This window comes from Lepidothrix coronata, unplaced genomic scaffold (assembly GCF_001604755.1).
Source record: "Lepidothrix coronata isolate B3197 unplaced genomic scaffold, Lepidothrix_coronata-1.0 Scaffold29, whole genome shotgun sequence".
NCBI classification, from domain to species: domain Eukaryota; kingdom Metazoa; phylum Chordata; class Aves; order Passeriformes; family Pipridae; genus Lepidothrix; species Lepidothrix coronata.
The window spans coordinates 3464561-3487278 of record NW_016690209.1 but is presented as its reverse complement, the minus strand read 5'-3'; the positions used below and the strand labels follow the sequence as shown (position 1 = coordinate 3487278).

Sequence of the window (22718 nt, the reverse complement as noted above, 5' to 3'; positions counted from 1 at the left end):
TTGGTGGCAATCCCTGTGGGGAGGGTTATCTGCTGGGAACGCTTCCCTATCTGACCACGTGGGCAGTTGTGCTGGCCTGGCTAAGCAGCTGTGGGCAACTATTGTGGTGCAAGGAGATGCCTCCAGCCCCCATTGCCACACACTTTTTGATATCAAATCAAAGCTTAAGTGATATTTGCCCTAGGGCTGACTTTGGATGTACCAGCTGTTGAGGAGCTCCAGTTTATCACCAAAAAAGGCATATACTGCCATTTTCCTTTGGGACTAGCTATAAATAATGAGATGGACTGGTTGACCTCAGAGATGGGATATGCCTACTCTTTTTTAATTATGCTTAGCAGCTTTTTTTTTTTAATGCCTTATCTAAGACAAGATCCTCAGGTTTATTCATAGTAACCCAGTGTCCAAGCTCTTAGTCCACAGTCACTCATATTTTCTTGTGGGAATTGTACAACTCATTCCATGTGAGTGTTGAAACACAGATTGTTTTATGTTTGAGAAAGAGCAGCAGTGAGTCACTAGTCTAGTAAGCAGTGTTCTGATGGCATATATTTTTCTCAGGCATCTGATGCTTTATATAGTAGGAGTTCCTGTCAGTTTGTGTAATACATCTTGAAAAATAATACACACTCCTCTCTGTAGGAGACAAGGTTCCTTAGGTAATATACAGTGTGCTGTGGTACACCGCTGTCTGGATACTGAATTGGTAAATGCAGCAAGTAAATTCTGTACATTCTCCAGCGTGGTGAAATAAGGGCAAATCTGAGCTGTGAGAACAGCTTGCAACGTAAACGTATACAGCAGTAAATTTAGGAAGCTCCTGTTACTTTTAAGATAGAGCTTTTTCATCTGTTGACTAGCTTTTCCTCAAGCAGAAACTGGCTTCACTGAAGGTGGGAAATAGAAGAAATTAGGATTTGGTGGATTCCAAGGTGTATTTTGGCTTTTTTCCTTAGCTGTTATTTTCTTGTGCCTATGAGACACTACGTCAGGCAGAGAACAGCATTCCAGTTAACAGTGTTGGTCTGTTATGTTGGTCTGTTTTTTGTATATGAGTTGTTTTTCTCCAAATCCTTATTTTAGAAATGTTGTACCCTGATCACCAATGTCATGTCATGATGCTTGCAACAGTTATTGACTAAATCTACAGTTCCCAGATCTCATTAGGAGTGAAAGATGATGTAAACTGAGCACTGCAAAATTATTCATTTTGTACTCTATTTAATAAATGTAAAATTCATATTAAATTCATGTTAATTTTTTATCTTTTTCTCAAGTTGCTTGTATTTAAAGGTACTTCTACTTTTGGAGCAGTTGTTGCATGTGCCTGCAAGGCACCAACACTATGTGATAGTTTTGCACTTGAAATAAAGCCACATTGTGCTTCAAGAACTCTTGTCTAGAAATAATCCTGAACTCCCATCTAACTTCTTTAGTCTTTTATGGGTAGTGAGCAAACACATTCACTTTAGTAACAGTGAAGGGGAAATCTTTTCAATCCAGTGCTGGCTGCCTTCTAGTGGAAGGTTGCTGTGATCCAAACAGTACTTTCTGCAGAGTGTACATATTTGGTGAACAACTGTCATTATTTGTTTTTCTTTTCAAGGATTCTTGGACGTTGGATTTGAGGACGAGGTTGGAAAAGTTCCTGTCTCTGACTCTCAAAGCCAGACAGACTCCTCGGCTTCTCACTTTATTTGTATCCTTTTGAGAAAACACTTTGATGATAATTAGAATTACTATAAAGAGGCAATATCATTTATTGCAAGAGTGTGCTGATAAGATTTATTGCAGAATTGCAGTAATGTTACAGTTCAGTGTTTTTATGATAGGAAATGTTGTTTATATTCCACATTCAAAAAAAATTCTGTAAAAGTTATGTGAAGACAATGTATGGATACATAGAGACATATGAACCTGCACTTTTATCATATGACCATTCTTTGTTTCCATGTATAAAGTACAGCATACCCGAAGGCACCAACCTGACCTGACTTGTTTCTCAGTGTTTCTAAAGCTGTTAGTCTTTTAAATTAGCCATGTCAGGGTCTAAGTGAAAGTTTTCCAGGGATTTTAAGGATTCCAGAAATTATTGGTTCACTGAATGGCATGTGCTTCAGACTGTATTGTTTTTCTAACAATACTGTTTAAGCTGTGTTGTCAGACCTAATTTGAAAACTAACTAGCTGTATGGCAAATTTTCTTCTCCAGTTTTGGTCTATACAGTTAAAGATAAGGTAGACAGAATGGAACTGGAGTCTCTGTTTCTGTTTTTTTTTTTTTTTTATTAATGCAACATAAGTTGAAAGTCCTTTTCCTGCTATATCCTACTTTTTTTTTTTTTTTTTTTTTAATGCAAAATAAGTTGAAAGTCCTTTTCCTGCTATATCCTACTTTTTTTCCAAAGCAGCATGTTGAATTGAATAACGAGCTGGAAATTAGATCCCTTCTGTTTCATACCTGCCCATTTACCAGGATGGGGAGAAGCAATCAAAACACTACTTTCACTCCCATATTACAGATGTTTGTGGGGGAGTCTGCCATACAACAGTTGAAGAAAATTTTCTCTTTGCTTATTCCTCTTCATGGAGTAATGGACTGAATCCTAATTAAACCTTGGATATTTCTTAGATATAAAAACGTCACTTGTCTTAAAACACTTGTAGGTTGATTTTATGTAAAATCAGCAGTTTGACTTTTCATTTTGGTATTAATGCAGTTAGACTGGAATTCCTGTATCTTATATATCAGGGCTGGATCTTATGTCTTTAAAGGTCAACCAAAGGTCTCAACACTCTATGCAACATTCTGCTTTGTGCATTTAAGAGATTTTCATGTATTTATGGTAGATTATTTTATTCTTCATCTCCTGTGGCTGTTGCCTGGGGCAGCAGGACTGTTTGGTTTGTTTGAGTTTGCCAGTTGGTTGAATTTCTCATTCTGTGTCTCTGGAACAAACATGTACTGAAAGGACGCACGTTTTCCTGAACTGCTCCTACTTGTGCAACAGAAAGAGAATGGACAATGCAACAAAGGTAAATGCTGAGATGTGGTAAGGATAATCTGGAAGATTATTAGGGGCTGTGATAGTAGCAGGAGGTGTGCCTGCAGGGATGGGGAAACTAGTAGTACGTGGCAGAAAGTCCTTTGAAATCCAGACCCCTGCCTTGGGGTTACTGCTGGACTGCTTGAGCTCAGAGGGTTGAGCATCAAATAGGCATGTACTAGAAATGGGAGAGGGCCTAGTAGTGGGATTTGTATTTAATGTCTATTCTGTCCTGAAACGTGGTAAAAAATAGTGGAGAACTCCATAAGAAGTGCATACCAGCTCTCCACTTTTAGTTCTGATGAAAGTTGCCTCAGATTGCTTTCCCTTACCTGCTTGGGCCTATCTGTATCTTCCACATTTTAAATCTCATACAGTTGTTCTGATCACTGTCTGATGATCTTAAACATGTCTAAGTTGATTTCACTCATCCTGTTTAAACTCCTAAAATAGTACATATTAGTATCTCCTGAATAATAATGTGTTAATTTAAATGTGACTGGCTGATGTGTTGCATTTCGAGGTGCTGCTTATATGCACTGTAGTGTGTATGTGACGTGGGGCCCTTTAAAAATAATGAATCCCATTAGATGCTGATGACACTTGAAATATGTGCCTTTAAAAATCAGTTCAGTAAATAGAACTTAGTTTCCAATACCTTGCATTCACTTTTTCACATGACTTTCTGCAAACACTTTATAGGTAGAGATCTGTATGAGACCAGCTGGGTTCTTAAAATGACTTTTCCTCTCGAGTTAATTTAATCTGTAGGTTTACCCTGAGGATTTACTCTTTGTAGATTGAATTAAAGAGAAAGTTAGGCTTTCTTCTAGTGTGAGTTCCATATATTTTCTTTGTTATTTTCAGCTTTGTGTTGCATTAGACTTTCACTGAATATTAGAAAGATCTTTGTGGATTTTTATTTTCCAGAAGTTACTCTTTTTCCTCATGATGGACTTTCCTGAAGGCAATAATTCCATACTCTGATTAAAAATAAATTACTACATGATTGTGCCTGAGTTATTTTGGGCCTAATTATTTTTCATTTGGGAAGGTTCTGTGCTTTCTACAAGTACGGGAACTGTCATGGAATTGAATCCATGCAGGTCAGCCTTTATTTGTAGATCTGTTATGTGCCTTGGAGGTTGAGTCAGTTTGGACTTTTCATAAAGGTTACTTGAGGACTGTCTCGTATGAAAGTTTTGGATCCAAGAGGTTATTTTTGCAGTAACTGCTCAGCTCACGTGGGATCCACAGCACTTCCTCGCTGCTGGAGAATGTTTCCTTTATCAGTGAGGGGGAAACGCAGAGAAAATTTATAGGCAACACATGAATGAAGAGCAGTATGTCAGAGTCCTGGAAACAGCCTTTTATAAATAGTTGCCAGTCATCAGTCTGACACGCTGAAGTACTTCAAGTTTGGGTGGGGTGGTGCAAATGCTCTTGCGGGTGCCCAGGAGAGTTCTGTGTGTTTACCTTGCCTGATTTACCTGCACAGTCTGGCTTTTTACCCATTTGCTAAAAAACTTCAATCCCTGTATGACTTTGAAAGCTATTTGTGTGGCAGTGGTGCTTAACTTACAGCTCTCCCATATGTTTTCAGTTTGGCTGGAAAGGAAGGAATTGCAGAATGGTTGGCATCTTGCACTGAGAGCTTCAGACCTTCTTTGTGTCCTCTGTGCTGACAGGAATGGAGGGAATTAAGTATTTGGAAGGGTGTTCAGCTGCTGTTCCCTTCACTGCCTCATTACAAATCTGTGGATGAGTTCACAGCCACTCTTCCACTGTTTTAAGGAAGGGGAGGGTGGGAGAAGTGTGTCAGGCTGCTGCACAAGAGAAAGTGAAGTGTGACCTACCTGTCTGTCAGGATTTGCTAAAGTCTAAATGACTGTTGATGTGGAAATATGTCAGAATATGGATAGTAATTTTTATGGAGATGTGATAAGCAAGAAGGAGACTCCTGCCTCTTCTGAGAGCAAGGTTTCAGTGTCGCCTAAGGAGCCCCAGTGTCTGACAGCTCTTGAGACCTGCAGCTCCTCTGCTCAGAGCTCTGCTGCATTGTGTGCAGGAGCTCAGCCTGGCTAGTGTCAGTGCTTCTAGCAAAGTATGTGAGGGTAGGCTGAGATTAAGAGAGAAAGAGACAAAGCAAGCACAAGTTCAGGAAGCCTGTTTTAGGAGTAGGTAAGTTGTTGTAAAGGAAAACAACCAATCTCTCACTTAGAACAAGAAGCTTCTTATGGAATTATGTGCATATGTGTAACCACACATGAGAAAGCAGGCAAGAATACTGGTAGAAACACACAGTAGTTCAGCTGATGCTTGGTGCCAGCATCTTCATTTGGCAGAGTGACAAGCTTTGCTGTGTGTTACATCTTCCTACACCAGGAGGTTAGTCCTCTGTGCTGTATTTTCCTCTCTTTTCCTCCATGTATGAATGTTTCATATGAATAATAAAGGTCTAGAGAGCTTTTTTTTTTTTCTTCCTCTGATAAGCTTATGATATGTAAAAAGGATTTGTGAGTGTTGGGAATTGTGTTTGGGAAAGAGAGAAGCCACATGTCTTGAGTTACCCTCTGTTTCCTGTTATGGTGCAGTCTGATCACTTCTGCAAGGTGACATAAATGTAAACTGAAATGCCTCTGAAAGGCACCAGTTCCTTTTACCCAATCTTGACTCAGAGGGTAATGATTTAAGGTTTCAAACAAGCCACTAAATACTGATTTTTACCTGGGCTAGTAGCTCCCTGATCTGTCTAAGTGAATGCTTTTATTGGGATGTGACAGGAGTGTAAAGGGGAAACGGGGCAGAGCAGGACCAGCTCTTCCAACAGCCCTCTGTGCTTAGAAGAGGTACTTGTCAGTGATGATCTGCACTGAGTTTTGGTTATGTAGTGTTTTTCCTACTGACTCTAGTTGGAAGATGGATTTTCCTCACTGGAAATTTTACCCACTGGGCAATGAAAAGCAGGCAAACTTTGAGAAGGTTTACGCTTTGTGATCTGGTGCTTCCAACTTTCCTCTGAGTGAAGTCACGCTCTAGATACATCCATTGGAAATTTCTGAATCAAATGTGTTGTGTCACAGTTAAATAAAAATATATTCCAGTTTGCTTGTTGAGGCAGTGGAATAAAGTGCTGCCTTTTGTGCCATGGTTGCTCTCCGAATCTGTTAGTTTAGAAAAATATTCTTGTTTTGGAGCTGTATCATATTAAAGCTGTGGTAGCAGTAGTGGCTGTGGAATGAAGATAAAATCAGAGTTGAATTATTATTATCAAGGCTGAATAATTTGGGTTGCCTTTGGAAGGTATCTTAACTTGTCTGAGTTTTAAGTTAATGAATATTGATTGCGGTTGAGATGGTTTTAAGAGCTTACAGAATTGTAAAAGGTTTGGTGCTCTCAGCAGGATTGCTTAATGTTACTGGGAGCTGTTCTAGTAGTGTTTCATTTTTTGTTTTTGTTTTTTTTTTTTCGAGTTCATTTGCTGGATTTGAACAGGATCTGTGGCTTGTCACAGCTTCTGTTGTTATTTCACACTGGATTTGGCTCCCTTCTAGAAAGTGTAAGAGAAATATCATTATGGTAGTTTGATTTGCAGCTTGATATCAGGTGTCAGTGACAAACCCTGGAGGTACAGAATGCTGTGGCTCATGAATGGTTTTCAAAAAGAAGCCACCCTTAAAGGGTAGGAGGCTTTGAGAGTAAAATAATTCTGTGGGGTTTTTTTTCTCTTAACTTGTAGAAGAAAATGTACCTTCTCTGTATATTCCATGTTTAATTTTAAGATTGTCCATTTATAGCTACAGTTTATAGCTAAAGTCTATTAACACACATTTTCTGTAAAAGATCCCATTAAAAAGATAATTTTTCTTAAATTTTCTGGTAGCAAAAATGAGCTGTTCTGCCATCTACTGCTTTTAGTATAAATGGGATAAAAAACCCAACGTATTTCAAAAACTCCAAAATCCATAAGATGTGACAAATTTTTGAAGCAGTCTCCTACATTTGAAATCATAGAAGAAGCCATGCTCCTAACACAGGACTTCCCCTCCCCATTTTTCCCTCTCCTAAGGATTACCACCCTGTGCCACCTGCCATGGGACAGCAGAGGTTTGTGCCCCAGTTCAGAGAGCAGTGGAGCAAAGGGACAGATTTTGAGTAACTACACCTTAATTCTCCAGGGCTTTTTTATCATAAGGTGTTATATGCAGAGCTTTTTTAAACTCGGAGGTAACTGTGCAGTGAAACTTTGTACTGTTTAGAAATGAGGATCCCAGATTTCTACTTACATCAGTTATGTTTCCCAGTACTTTGGTGTTCCAGGGACGTATGACCTATGTATTTATGGAAAAAGATAGTGAATCATGAGAGAGGGTAAGGGTTTCCTAGAAGATCGTGGGCAAAATCTGTTCAAAGCCAGGAACAGGAACTTGTTTCTCTGTTTTCCAGTTTTTATCTTGGCTATTTTGTTTTTCTTCCCTTTGGGTCTACTTGGACCTAAACTGTATCATATTGGGCTGTTTGGAATGCTCTAACCTCACCCAAAATTTTTTTAAATCTGTGAGAAGGAATTCTACTTTTGTCTGAAACTCTGGAGTCAAGCTGATTCCTGCCCATTGTTTCACAGAAAATCCTATGGTAAATATTCCCTCTGTTTGAAAATGGGCCTGATGCCATTTTCAAAACACTAAAGCAATACTGGCTTCTCAGCAACCTAATTTAAAACATAATGTTCTAGCAAAATACAAAACATCAGCAGTAACAATAGGATTATTGTACCTCCCTTCACAGTTTTGTCTAGTCACAGAGATGTGCACTGTGGTACACAGCTCCAGATTCCATGCCTGAGTTCCATGTAGAACTGATTTGGATGAGTCTGACACTGGGGTGGAGGGTACAGATTCTGATACTCAGTTTGCTTTGGTCTGTAAAGTAATTGAACCTGAAGGAACAAAATGTGTCAGAAATGTAACAGATATTATTAATAATTTATTTATTGAAAAAAGACCAATTTGAGTTATTTTCAGAAACTGAAGGTACTAAAAGTGACTGATACAGCTTACCATCAACCAGAGTCACCTGAAAAATTTTTTGAAGTAGAGAATTCCCTGCAACTTCAATGAATTCAGTTGAAGGAAATAGCAAATGAGGAACTGGATAACTTGAATGTTTTTGGGTTGGATTTGGGGTTCTTTTGTTCTGTGAATTGTACCATTTTCCCCCCAAAAATCGAAGACTTAGTCTTTAAAATAAACAAAGCACTACATAACCTAAATACCAATTCCTGTACATTAACTGGATAGAACACCCAGCCTCATGGTATAATCTAGCAAACAGTGGCTTGAATCTCGGGGTAGTGTCCTTCTCCTGTTTTGGTGTTTTACCTTTGGAGTGGCTACTTGACCTTTCCAGTTGCTGGTCATGATAATGTTTTCTACCCTGTGTTACTTTAGTGAATGTCACAGATAGTGCATGACTGCTCTGCAGACAGCAAGTCCAGTTAATCAGCTGTGTGTTGTCATTTGTTCTGATTCGATGCCCGGAGCCTCGTTTTGTCATGGATAGGCTGGAACTTCTCCTAGTAACAGACCTTTAAACCAGCATCTTCTTCACAAATGTGTTCAGTGCTGTTCACTGTCTAATAGTTATGTTACTGCTGTAACTGGGAATCAATTGTTTCTTTGGTGATTAAGGCTTAATAAATACTTGTAGCTGTTGTGATGGAATGGAATCACACTAGAGGTGCTGAATTATCCTTGCAGTGAAATTCCACACCTTGGAAGTTGAAGTTGTGCCTTCAGAGCAGTAAAAATGCCTGTGGGTTCTTTTGTCCTTTTGTTTGAAAAGGTGATGCTACTTCTCTTTTGATTATTCTGTTGACAGAAATGTTGCAACATCTTCATCAACAGTTAGTGGAGTCTGAGCACAGGACCATGACCTACCTGAAACGATTTAACAAAATGCAGGTAGACTACCACAATCTCATTGGAGTCACTGCAGAGCTGGTGGATTCTTTGGAGGCCACAGTCAATGGGAAGATGGTAAGTAATGACTCAGATGGGTGCTTGCTTCCACACCCCCTGGAAAATGGAGATCAAAATGTGAATTAAGCTTTGTAGTTATGAGAATTTCTGTTAGTACTGTGACTCTTTACTGATGAAACACAGCACTTTAGATGAGAGGTTCTTCCTTTGACCCTGTGTGGAAGGATAAATGTAGTGCAAAAGATGAGTTGAATTGTGCTGGCTCAGAAATCTTGAAAAAACTAATCACCATCTCACAAGACACCTCAGATCTCTTATGAGAGTCCCCTTTTGAGCTGTGGCATCAGCAGTGATTAGAGGTTATTTCTGTGACTACTGACTGCAATCCAGCCCATCAACAGTTGTTGTGTGTTTAAAACTTCTGTCAGGTCTGGTTCAAGTTCCATGGTGCTGGAAACAATCTTCTCATCCAAAATTTTGGTGAGGAAAAGCCTTGCTCTCTGTTTTGCTAAGCTGAACTTTTTAATTTAATTGATAAAGGGAACTGGGGTAGGAGAGAATGAGTTACCATGTGAAATGGGCCACACGTATGTGACTGAAGAAGGTACAATTTTCTTATGGGTATTTTTTATACGAAGTTTATCGTATGTTTCCTCTGTTGTGCTTCCTTCTCCGCGAGCGTGCCTCTGTACTATAACTTCTGTGTAACCTGAAGGTTATTCTTACAGCAGATGTTAGCGGCCTCTAGATGGTTTTAAAGGAGCTGTGAATTGTTAGCAGGAAGAATGACCTGGGGTTTCCTGTGCTGCCTACTGAAAAGTCAATATGTACTGTCCTTCTGCCATCAGCAGGAACATCTTGTGGTTTGCTACTGTGCATCTGGGATCACTGACTGCTCACGTATTACTGCAGGGAAGAATTTGCCTGTAGGTGTGGATTATGCTTTACAGCAGATTAGGGAAGGTATCTGCTCACATGGACTTCAGAAACAATAAACACATAGTCATTCATTTGCTGCTTCCCATTGCACACCTCAGTGCTCTCCAGGGTGATATCCAGTTACCTTCTGTCGGGGAGGAACCAGGCGCTGGTTCTGTTTTGTTGCAGATGCCTGTTTTAATTTCCTTTGTAAGCCTTGTGCGGGGCAGTCATTTAATCCTTCCCAAGTGTGTCCAGCTGAGGGTGCTCTTCTGTTATGAATCTTGGTTTCTGTCATTCCTGAATCCAAAGTGGAGTTGGATACTGAATAAAGTCATGTTGAAGCTGCAGCATTCTGAATTTGAAGGGTTTTGTCGTCTTGCTGTAGGTCTGGGAATATCAGAAGTGTCCCCATTTGTATTTCTGTAATCTCGATGCTCTTGCCTCTGTTCTGGGGAAGTTGTTAACTGTTCTGAAATCAGGCTGTTATATTGTGGTGTAGATTTCCCAAAGCAAAACCCTAAATCCACTGAGATGTTTTGCATTGAAATGCAAAGTGCTGTACTGTGTAATTCATATTTATTCTTTTTGCATTGAAACACAAAGTGTTGTACTGTGTAATTCATATTTATTCTCTCTTCTGTACAAGACAGTTATGCAAGTTCTGCTCTCTAGCTAGACAACACATCAACATATGATTGTTTAAAGCACAAAACTGCTTCATTTTTGAATTTGATTTGATTTGGAACCTCTTGGTTGAGGAACATCTGTATGGAAACATAGGTGTGACAAATTCTAGTTTTTTTCTAGACTCTCTGAAAGTGTTTAGCATTAGTCTTGTTAATAGCATAACAATTCCCAGATAAAGGGAATTTACAGTTATTTTAATTTCTGAATGGAACAGTAGTTGCAGTATATTCCTTGTGCTCACGTCAATGAGTCTCAAGTGTGTGATTTCTCACTCTCTTTAAAAAAATCAACCAAACAACTTTTAATACAGAAATACTTGTCTGGTAGAAGGTGTAAGTTTTATATAATCCTGTTCTTGCTTTGTTTCCTAATTTTTAGATCACGCCAGAGTATCTTCAAAGTGTTTGTGTTCGCTTGTTCAGCAATCAGATGAGACAAAGTGTAGCACACAGTATTGACTTCACAAGGCCTGGAACTGTAAGTAATAATGTTTGGGATTTTTACAGTAACTGTCTCAATAGACAATACTACTTAAGCTGCATATTGAACAATAAATGTGAGATGGTAAAGACAAGACATAATGTGTTCAAGCTAATATAAGAACCTGGCAATACATAACGTTTTGTTGATCTCAGCTGCTGGTGAATGACATGGTTATGCATTCGTAGCTGCATAAGTATATTTAATTCTGTTGTTGTGAGGACAGTAAAGCTTGTATCTGTTAAAATGCTAACTGAATGTTTTAAAAAAAAACCCAAACCCTAAAGCTAATGTTCTGAGTGGGTTTGATGGCACATATTAGCCAATTTAATTTAGCTAAAAGGGGGAGTGGTTGCTCGGCTCTGGACTCGTGCTCTGTTCCTTTCTGCTGTCAGTGATGCTCCTATAACCCTAGAGAGAATTGGCTTAGCCAGCTAAAGGAGAAGCATCACACAGGATCATGAGAGCAAATGAAGAAAAGAGGAGGAAGGGAGGACTTCCCTCTTCAGTAAGAGCCAGTTGTTAGATGAGCAGTTAGAAGATATACCATAGCCACCTTATTGATTTACATGATGGACTTTTAACATCTTATCTAAAAATCTTTGATCTTATTGATAAGCAGCTCAGGATTCCTGGGGTTGTTTTTTCCCCACTTCACCAGCCTCCAGTTTCTTTTCAGATGACTGCACTATACCTTGCTCATTAATATTCTGCTCAATCTCTTCTGCCTGAGCAGGGAAGGAGCTTTAGGGTTATTCTTCAGCAGCAGAACCAGTTTAGGATAGTTTCTAGCATCTATGAAACTATTCCTGTGAGATTCTAAATGACTTAATGATAGCAGAAGAGCAATTCAGTGCTACAACCTTTTTTTTGTACCTAGCTTGTTCAAATTATTCAAATAAGTGTTAATAGTAAAACAACATTAAAATATTTTAATAATAAAATATTGTGTGCCACTGTTTTACAAAGACAAGCCAAAATCATGAACTCTGCTTGTTGTTTTTGCTGTGGCAGGTGTTCATGTGTATTTGTAGTAGAAGAGCTTGGTGAAGAGTCAAAGGAAAAGCAGAAGAAAATAAAATTCCTTATTCTAGCCAAGATTTCTAATAACAATGACACTATGGGTACATTTTGTTCCTCTTGGAAATCTGTTACAGAAAGATAAGGAGATAATAAAAATGTTCCCTTTCCTTCGCTACATGCTAATATTTTCAGATATCAATATTATTCCTTGTTGTTCTTCACGCTGTTTTAAATGCCTTCACTTCCCACTTAATGGTCAAAACTCCTCTCTCTGACTTGCCATGAATTTAGGAGGTGCTTTCTTACGCAATCTGCAAAAGCCACTACTCCAGGGTTTGAAGAAGGATCTAGGATCTGTTTGTCTGGTACCTCAACACTATGGGCTATCTGCAATTCCTCTCTGCTCAGATTTATTTCTGAGACAATGCATTAGGTACCCCAGTAGTCTTCTGTATTTTTGCCATCTGATGTTGGGGTTGTATGTGTCTCCCCTTCCATGTACTGAGATAATCCATTCTGTACAGCCATGTGCCCTCTTCTCTCTGTTCCTGCTCTCTGCTTGGATCAAGACTTTTCTTTTTCTCCTGTGCTTTCAAGGTGCTCCATTTGCCCAAGGTTTTGCTCATTATTTTTTTCTTTCTATCATAAATTGATCCTTCAGTCTCCTGAACCCTTTTGGGAAGGGGCCAGAGGGAAGAATGTCACCCTCATTTAAGGTGCTGACTTGTTTCTTTATCTACTTTGCAGAGAGTGCAGAGTGGCTGAAGCTGTGTCTTCTCTGACAAAAGCTGGCTGGGTTACTGCTAGGCTGCATGTTTTTCTGTACACCTATCACATAGCTATTTTAGCATAAAAATCTGTCCTGATATGGTTTAGCGTTTAGGTATAGGCATGTTTCCTTCTGTGTGAAAAAAGAGACTTTTAAGAGTTTTAAGAACGATAAATGATCATTGAAGAAGTCTGTGGGCGGCAGAGTATGATCAGTATTTCAGCCAGAATCTCTGTCACTGGAGGTTTTTAAGAACAAGGTAGACAAAAGTTACCATTCATGAGGAGTGGCTGATGCTGCCTGACAGCATTAGGTGACCACTCACTCTCTTACAGCCACACTTCTGTTTGCTTCTACTAAGAGATTCTCATCTGTGAAATGATTATTGATCTTGTGCATCATTACTTCTGCTGCTCTGAAAGTGTCTCTAAAAGCCTTTCTTCTCTGAAAGCACCTTTTCCACTGTACTTAAGCCACTCCAGCCACTTTAACACAGTCTCCAGCTGTGCAGATAGGTTAGAGAAAGACGATGTGTCAGTGGTGGATTTTTTTTCCTGCTAGAGGTAAATCTTTGCCTCTCTTTTGTCCCAAATTAGCCAGGTTAAACTGAGTAAAGCTGTGTTTTTCTAGCACAGTTGTATCTATTTTTATACTAGGCTTTACTAGCATTACTATTTCTGTGTGACTTTGTGGCTCCTTTACCCACACTGTTTGAGGTAGTTGCTGTGCCATCCAAGCTCTCTGGTGAAGGACCAGTCCAGTTATAGCACTGAGACTGTTTAGATTACGGGTTTCTTGACTGTTTCAGGTCACTCCTTGACAATGAGGTTATAGTAGCTACTGTGGTTGAAATCTAATGTCATTTCTATAAGCAGATCCCCACAGGCTGTCTGAGGCATTTAGCCAAGTTTTGGAGGGCTGATCACAGTCTTTGCATATAGACATTCTCTGTGTCATAATCAGGTTTCCTCATCTTATTCTTGATTGATTGTAATTTCTTCATTTATTTCCAAAGTAAAGGGTTCTGGTTTTATACACGAATAGCAAACATGTAGAAACACAAATAAGTGTAAGAAGAAAAACATACATATAGCCTACCTTATGAGAACAAAAATGAAACTCCTTTCTCATAATCTCAAAAGATTTGTAGCCACTCCCTGACTGTTAATCCAGGAAGCCAGATGAGATGGACTAAAATTCTGACTGCTTGCCACTAGGCCACTAAGCCATCCCATTACTTTTTCTTCAGGGATTCAAATACTTCATTGTTATACACTCAGATGTTATTGTTCTACCCTTAAGTGGTTTCAGGTTTTTGCATAAGTTTTGGAATAAAGCTGGAGGCACCGTGACCCAGACTAAGCAGTAGCACAAGTTCACAGCATCTGTGCTGGATTTGTGTTGGAAGGTTCCCTCACTTTTTGCTCATAAATACTTAGAGTATGGTCCTTCCAGCTACTCCATTTCACAAACCACCCTCTGCTGTAAGGGACAGTCACCTGTATAATTGCAGAGGGAAGAAACTTGCAGAGGGGCAACTTGTTTGCTCATCCTTACCATTAGGTCTCTGTATAGGCAAGATGAGTGAGAGGTTTTTTTGAAAAAGTAATTGTCTGAAGAGTTTTGACAGGCATTAAATATGGTGGTTTGTTGTTTGGCTTTTTTTCCCCACTTTACCTTGGGTATTCAGGATTTGATCCTCTCTCACTTGACATCACCAGTGTCAGGGCCAGATCCTTAAATAAATTGGTTCTGGTGGATCAATGTCTCTAAATAGATGAGCAGAATAGAAAATCATTAGCAAGGAAATTACTTTTTTTGTGGTGCTGTCATGCAGCCTTAAATTCCTATCTCTGTTATTTAGGGAATGAGTAAATGTGCATTACATAGTTTGGAAAGACGAGGTGCTTGAGTTTACAGTCAGCCATACTGGTACAACTGAGGGCACAATCCAGGTTTTGGGTCAGGTTCTGAGAGCAGAAAATGCTAAAACTGCAGCATTCTCTGAGATCTGTACTTGAGCTCTACAGTGATTTTTTTTTAATCAGCTACACTACACTGGTAGTTTGAAGTTATACAGGGGAGGAGCATTATATGAGTGCTGTTAACCAAAATGAACAATTGCCCAAGGAAATTAAGGAGAATACTTTGGATTATATCCTTGGTAGCATTATTTGTATGCAAACTTGATTTTTTTCCCCAATGCATTGTGCTCAATTTTTAATGTCAGGAAAGGAGTATTGTGTAATAGAAAGCCTTGAGGTCTCAGGTTTTGAAATTACAATAAAGGTGACATGTATCAGTTATTAATGTGTGCTGTTACTGTACAAACATCAGCTTCCTGGTTTGCCCCCCACCATGACTGAAGGCCTGTCCTTTCATACTGGAAGAAATTTGTATCAGGAGGACAAATCCCAGAAGCAAGTCTTACTAACTGCACTGGCTTTAAGACCTGAGGCACTAATAAGCAAAAGAATTTTCCATTGTAATCACACTGTGAACTCTTACTTAGCAAGGGCTTCTGATGTCAGCTTTGTGCTCTCTGATGATCTGGCTTGGATCTCATTCTTTTGCAGTGCAACTCCATGTCTCTTGCCATCTCTCTGACCTCCTGGGTCAGCTCGTGAGCCTGACCCACAATCCATTAACAGGATGCATCTGCTGCACACAGTGGGAGAGAGGCCACACAACTGTGTTACAGTTGGGAGATGTTTCCAAGGTCTCTCTAAAGCCCTGTTTTACCATAAGGCTTTTTTCCTAGCTGCAGTTGAATGTTATCACCACCTTCCATCATGTCATTTGGCATATATGGTCCTGAACTGGGAGATAAGAAACCTGAGAGAATTGTCAGAGCAAAAGGTCTGGGTTTAAGAATAGGAGGCCAGAGCACCAGGCCTGACAAGCTGAGGAAACATTTATTTAAAGGTTCAATTGGATTCCCAACTTTCTGATATCCAGTAGGACAGGGGACTGATGTAGGTGGTGGTAGATTTGAATAGTTTCAACTACAGTATTCTATCACAGGGCTATCACAGGTTCTTATATCTTTCATACTCTGCAGATAAGTTTAATTTTATTTTTTTTTTACCTTTCTGGTAGTGATTTGTCTGGTGGATAAGAAGCATGGGTTGTGGGTTTTTTCTATTCATTACACATCATGAAGCCAAGAGGATTCTGGCTTTTTACCACAAACCTAGCACATTCACTCCCTATCAAAAGTAGCATGGGTTCAAGTCTTAAACCCAGAAAGAGCCTTTTTGGATTGAAGTAAGATGTACACCTTCCTAGAATTTCTTGGATTAGAGATAAGGTAATAAGATTTTCTAAACTTTGGATTGAAGGGCAAACTGGAATTGTTTCTTCAGATACACAGTTTCTGTCAATAATAGAGGTGTGTGTTAACCAATGGGGAATCTTTCTGTGACCTGAAAGCTGTGTAGATGTTTGCATATATTGCACCTGTGTCATGGAATAGAATAAATGCCCATTATGTTTTTTGCTGCTATTCAGTCTGATTATATTTACCTGTAGCTACAATTAGGTGAATTAACGTCCCTTGCAAGTTTTAGGTCTCTTTTGTTGTTTTGTTTTTTTTTTTTTTAAAGTTCTGTCACTGAACAAAATCACCAGCTACTCTGTAAAGTGAAACTGTCATTTACAAATTGTAAACCAAGAGGAAATTTTATTTTAATTCTTGGGATAACTGTAATGACTAGCAGAGGCTCCTGTTTTTCTTGTGCTCTGTGCTTTTGTCCTCAAACACCCTTTCTACTGCAACTGTGCACATGCTGTCAAACCATAAGAGTTTGTGGCAGGTGTTCAGCTTCTTACTTGTGAAAGTTTTCTGCACCAGGAGACCCCATGAAACCCAGGATCAGGGTAACTGAAGGTTTTTAGTTTAAGTGGTTCAAAGTGATTAAAAACTCAAGGTGGATTCACCAGGCATGATGTGGATGTACCCTCTTTCATTTAAAAATAATGTCTGCATTGCAGCAAACAGCATCTACTCTAAGTGAGCTTTTCTTAGGATGAAATATATGAGTCTTCTGCATCCCTGTCCATGGGGTGATTTTTATATGTTGCCATTTATGTATGGAAATGAAGAAACAAACTTCTCTCTTTATGTAAGCAAGAAGTTCTTTTTTCTGCTGATAGAGTATATGATGCCTTTTTCACAAGTTGCTGCGGGGTTTTTTATTTACATGAATTCTTCATCTCGAAAGGTGAGATGTTGCCACCAGTAGGGGTTTCCACAAACTTTTCCTGTTACTGTCCTCAAATCATGGAATAGCTCAGGTTGGAGGGGACTTTGAAAGTTTGTTTGGTCCAACCTTTTGTGGTTTTCTTTATTGTTAAAACTTACCTTTAATGTAGTCTTTGTCCAGATGCCTATGTCCGTTTTCACTGGCTCAGGTCATGCATGTGTTGAAATGTCTTTCATCATGACACAGGTTATCTCCTGGTTTCTTTTGCTCACTTACTGGTCTCCATCAATGCTGTCCTTTGTCTTAAATTGAATTTTAAATTGTCTTCGCCAGGAACTGTCTATATATGTGCATAGCACCATAGAAGTTAAAATACTCATTTGCATCAGGGAATTCTAAGTGTCAGGGTAATAAAAAGAATAATGTCAGATTTTTAAAATTGGTTAAAGAATAGTAAGAACTTTATTTTCTGCTCACGGTGAAAAGTGGCAGGTTTCTTATGTCTTCTCATGTAAGGCTGTATATGTCTGTTAAAGAGCAGCCTCATAAATACAGTGTTTATGTGCTTATTCATCTGCACAAAAATGTCCTCTAAAGTAAGTACTGGCAGGTTTGCACAAAAAGATTGGAAGCAAAGGTAATTAGCATTGGTCTTATTTCATTGTGTTGAACTGTGTACTTTTATTTTGAATTAAGACTGTTCTTTTCAGATACAAAGCTGTTCTAAGTGTTTTAGTCTAATTAAAGAGAACATGACATATTTTGTACTAAGCTACTTGAACCGTGAATTATCACCATCATTTATTTTAGTAACTACATCTTAGGCTTCCCTCCACAGATACTAAAAACTTCCAGTTTTTCTTAGTTTATCCTTGGAGCTTTTTCAGATGAGGAATTGCTAATGTTGCTCAAACACCTTAAATTGTCTGTCTTGGCTTTTGTTATGTGCTGATCAGAAAAACCAGTCAAAGCAAGTATGGAGAATACTGGCAGCTGCTTTCTCAGAAGCCGAGATCTGATCGATACCATGTCCATTGGTATCTCTCTCTGAGCTGCCTCACTGAACAGTACAAGCCATATATTCACATACATGTGTCAGTGCTTCATATGTAGCTGTTCTAACTAATGATTACAGTGGAATAATATGCAGACTAGGTATGTTTGCCAGGTGTTGAGAGGAGAAACTTGTAAATATATCACAAGAGAGACACACCAATTTCAGTTCTAAGACATACCAGTATGAGGATTAGGAGGTGATTATACTTTTCTTTTCAAAGCTAATAGTCTGTTAATTTTTAGCTGATTTTTATTGTTATTTTTTTTAGGACTGTGCATTTCTCTGTGATTTATTTCTGTTAACTTATTTTTTTTTAATCTTCTTTATTTTAATGTGTGCCTGTTTGCCCATAAAGGGATATTACTCTATGAGCCCTTGTGATGACGGATATGTAAGTGTCTCTATCTTTATATCCTTTCACGTTGCCTGCTCAATCTGTCATGCTCTATATTTCTCTTCATTTCACAATGTGGAACATTTTTCTCTGCATTTTAACTTGTCATGACACTAACTGTATGGTTTATGAAGAGCCAAAAACTGTGCAAGGCTTGGAATTTCTGCATGGGGAATGGAATAGATGTTCTTTGTAATACACATAATGCAGCATGTCAACAGAAGAGCAGCTTTGCCCACAGATTTTACATTAAACTTTACAGCTTCCTATAGCATGCAGAAAACAATTGTTTCTTCCATGTTATCATCTGTACATAGCATACAATGTCCCTGATGTGTGCCAACACCAGCTGATCCCACAACACCTTTGACAAAGCAAATAAATATTATTTCTCAAGGTAAATACAGCAAGTTGAGTTGTGCTCTTCAGAGGGGTATCGTGTTCTACGTGTTTGTATTTTTAATTCCAAAAGTCAAACTTTCTTTCCGTAGTAAAGGTTATAAAATTCTTTCATACAATTAAAATGGATCTTTTTTCCGTGAAAACTGAAAATGCAAAATTATATTCTGTGTACTGCCTGTGACTTCTGTAACCCAGATGGAAGTTCATATTCTGGCAATACTACAAGTACACCATAAGTATCTAATTTTGCCCATATTCAGTGCATTCTTTGTGAAGAAAGGAAATGAGTTTGCTTCTAAGTAACTCAGTATGTAATCAATTCATAAAAGTGATTGACCAATTCTGAAAAATGTCAGTCAGCTTAAAATAATGCATATTTATATTTTTATTGCTTTCTTTAGGTAAAACAAGATTTTGCCTTTCAAGAAAGACTACCTATTTTTCCAACATATTTATCACCTGGAATTACAGTAAACCTGTGTGGGCACTCAACTTTCTCCTTAAAACAACATTTTGTTTTGAGAAATAGTCATAGAAGTATTGAATGCAATAGACAATTCTTTATGTGATTCTTTTATCTTGATATAGAGAATACTACCCCTATTCACCTATGGTAAAAGATCACCTGTGTCAATCAACCTGTTCCTACTGATGACATGAATGTTCATAACAGACACCTTTCCCTTGATCTTTAGGATTTTGTTCCCTCAAATAAGTCTGGGGTTTGATACTGAGAAAAGTTGATTACAGATGAGCAGTTAAGAATGAAATTATCTCTGCTAAAAAAAAGTTTTTCCCTTATACAGATTAGTATAGTGTTAATTAAATGTAACTTTATACAATGTAGAATGTAATAACTTACAGTGTAGAGTTGTTTATAAAATTTCTGTAAAGCTGTCTGACTCTAATTCTGAAGTGTTTCTTGAATACATGGATAGCTGTCAGCTCCTCTCACTGTTTATATATAGTACTTTATACTTTTTTTCTGGCATTTTGTCTACTCATTACATTATCACCCAGTATTACAGTGTGACTTTTCTATGTACACTTCAGATGTCTTAGAGAACCTGTTTTATATGGCAAGTGGGAAGTTTTCATAACAGCATATCTCTAGTATAAGTAAGAAAAAAAATGAAAAACATTTGCAGATCTTCTTATGAAATAACTTTGCATAGCCCCGGAAGACCTGCCAGGTTACACAAGCTCAGAGTCTAATCCCTCATAGACTACATGTGGAGCAGTCTTGTTATTAGCATGTAACAAATGAGCTCAACATAAATTTGTGAGTTTTAATGATATGTAGAAATTTGCTCAAATTTTGGTTTTACTCATCACATATTCATCACTTATCTTTGACTATTAATTTGGAATCTGCATTGAATTTACATGGAATTCTTATAGCACATTTTCAGAATGGGAACTGAAGACAGAATCTGGCTTTCAGCTTCACCTTCAGCATATTATGAATATATACATCAAATAGCAAAGGGGAGTTGGTTTGAATACAGGGCTACAGTATTTGATAAAATCAAATTGTGGTCTTGGCTTGCACATGAAACGCATCTGTTTTCTTTTATAAATATTGATTTTTTTTCTTTCCCTTTGAACTTCTTTGGTTTATTCCATGCTGTTCATATTCATGCCTCGCTTTGTTCAAAAATGAAGGGCTGCCATCTGTGGCTAATGTGCATCGTGACAGAATTATTTGACTTCATGTGGCACCTGGTTTGGCTTTGGCAAGAACCAACACAAACATAAGTCATACCCCATGATCCTACCAGAATGAGCTGTGCTTGGGCTGTTGTTTTCTTGTGTTTCTTTCCCTTTCCTTTAGACACTGAGCTTCTGCATGTGTTTCAATTATGACAAATGATTCTGTCTCAAGATAGGTTTTGCATGAAAAATATTTTGTTCAAGATTAAGTCTTTGAGCTCTGGGACATGGGAACATGTTTGCTTCATGTTCTTCACACTCTGTCTTTCACTGGCAATTTAAGGAATACTGTTTCTCAAAAGGTTAAAGTAATATTTAATCTGTTCCAGAAAAGGTAAGACTGGGGAAAGGGCTTGGAAGAAAATGCTGAGGAAATAAATCTTGTAATCTAAGAAAACTGATAGTGAAGAGGAGCTACTAGATCTGTTGTTTTTCTGTTTGTGGTGGCTGTGCCATAAGCATTCAATTGTTTAATAGCAAAATAATAATTTTTAGCTCTTCCACCCTGCCATTCATTGGTAGATCTCAAATCCCAGCTTATTGGAGAGATTGATGCCTGCATCTGCTTTCCAGATGAGAAAAATTGAGGCCCAGAGACATGAAATGATGTGTTTTGATTTGCCTGCAGTTGGTGGGTGAATCAGGACTAGCAGGGTATCTCCTGAAACCCAAGACAATGCCTTACTCATTGTGCCACACTAGATGGATACAGATTAGCTTACTTATGACTAATGGCAATAATGGAGATATTTAAGGCAATAATGTAGATGAAAATGAAGAAAGGAAACATCAGCCTGTAACATGGTTCCATTCTTTCTGCTTATCAGTAGTACTGGCCATAGTCAGATTGTGAAATGATAACACAGTGAAGGACAAACTAGCCTCCCAAAAACTTTTCACGTTTCTGTTTAGCCTTATTGAACCTGATGCAACTTTATCCTTATTGCTTTCCCAGAAACCCCAAAACCCTGAGAGCTTCCTTCTCCCTGAGCAGGTTCCAGACTGATTAACTGAGTCTGATCAGCAAAGTGACAAGTCTCTCCAGCTCAGTGGTGCTGCCCTCAGAGCTCCAGTGTAGGGCCTGCCTCACTCTCTGGTGCCTTTCTGGTGTAGGTAGACTGCAGAGGCAAACCGTATTAAATGCTTTGCTGTGCTCCATCTGCCGGCCTAAAGAACGAATTGGGAATTAACAGGATTTTGTCCTGCTTGGTCTGATTGATTTGTAAAAATCTGAATGTTTTTCCAGTTGAAGTTTCTGCAGTTTGAAATTTATAAAAGCTTGCAAAGTCTCGCACTTCCCAAGAAGTTTTATTTGTGTGGAAGGGTGATGCATGTATCTTTACCAATTACATATCCTTTAGTTATATTTTGAGTGGAGCAGGTTTTCCTAAGTCAACAAAGAGGTGGGTAAAAAGGACTTTGTTGAGAAGCAGAGAGCCTTTATATACATCTATATACCCCTAATGTCCTGCTCTTTTCTCACAACTGTTCTCTGTTTGACCTCCTCATCTTCAAGGGCTCCATCATTTCTTTTGCATTAAAGTACCATAATCACTTTCTTTCCTGTTTTCCTCTAATGGAGGAAGGTGCTGAGGAAAGCAAGGAAAATGATTTGTGATTTCATTGCATTGCACATTCAGGTACAAGATGTTAGGTTTTGACTGGGAAAACAGTTTTGTTTAAACAGAATTAACTCTTTATACTTACCAAAAATGCTAAGGAAAATGAATACAAATAAATAAGAAGAAAACAGTCTAGGGGTAGATATGATAATTTGAAAGACTTGTATTGTGTAAGATAAACTATGGTGTGAGAACTGCTGTCAAGACGGTTACTTTTGAGGTGTATGACCTGTTAATTGTCTATTGTGAACAAGTATTGACAATATAAAATGCTTTCCAATGTGCGTATAAGCTTATTTCACATCTAAGAGAGCAGTCCCTTGTATTAGGAGGGCACCCATGAGGTAGTGTGTTCAAGAATATGTCAGCTGGTGTAATTCAGTATTCTCTATGGTATTTCATGCTTTTTGTCTCCTAA

General features: G+C 38.4%; 1 protein-coding gene across 4 annotated transcripts in view; it reads left to right on the top strand.

Annotated features, from left to right (window-relative positions):
- ARMC9 (armadillo repeat containing 9) overlaps positions 1-22718 on the top strand; it is a 62879-nt gene that overhangs the window by 5300 nt on the left and 34861 nt on the right. For 3 of the 4 annotated variants that reach the window (XM_017810811.1, XM_017810809.1, XM_017810808.1), the window contains exons 6-10: positions 1607-1699; positions 3011-3035; positions 8927-9084; positions 11014-11112; positions 18525-18560. In XM_017810811.1, coding sequence (XP_017666300.1) covers positions 1607-1699; positions 3011-3035; positions 8927-9084; positions 11014-11112; positions 18525-18560 — 411 coding nt within the window. The remainder of the gene's footprint in view (positions 1-1606; positions 1700-3010; positions 3036-8926; positions 9085-11013; positions 11113-18524; positions 18561-22718) is intronic. The other variant, XM_017810810.1, reaches the window with a different exon arrangement.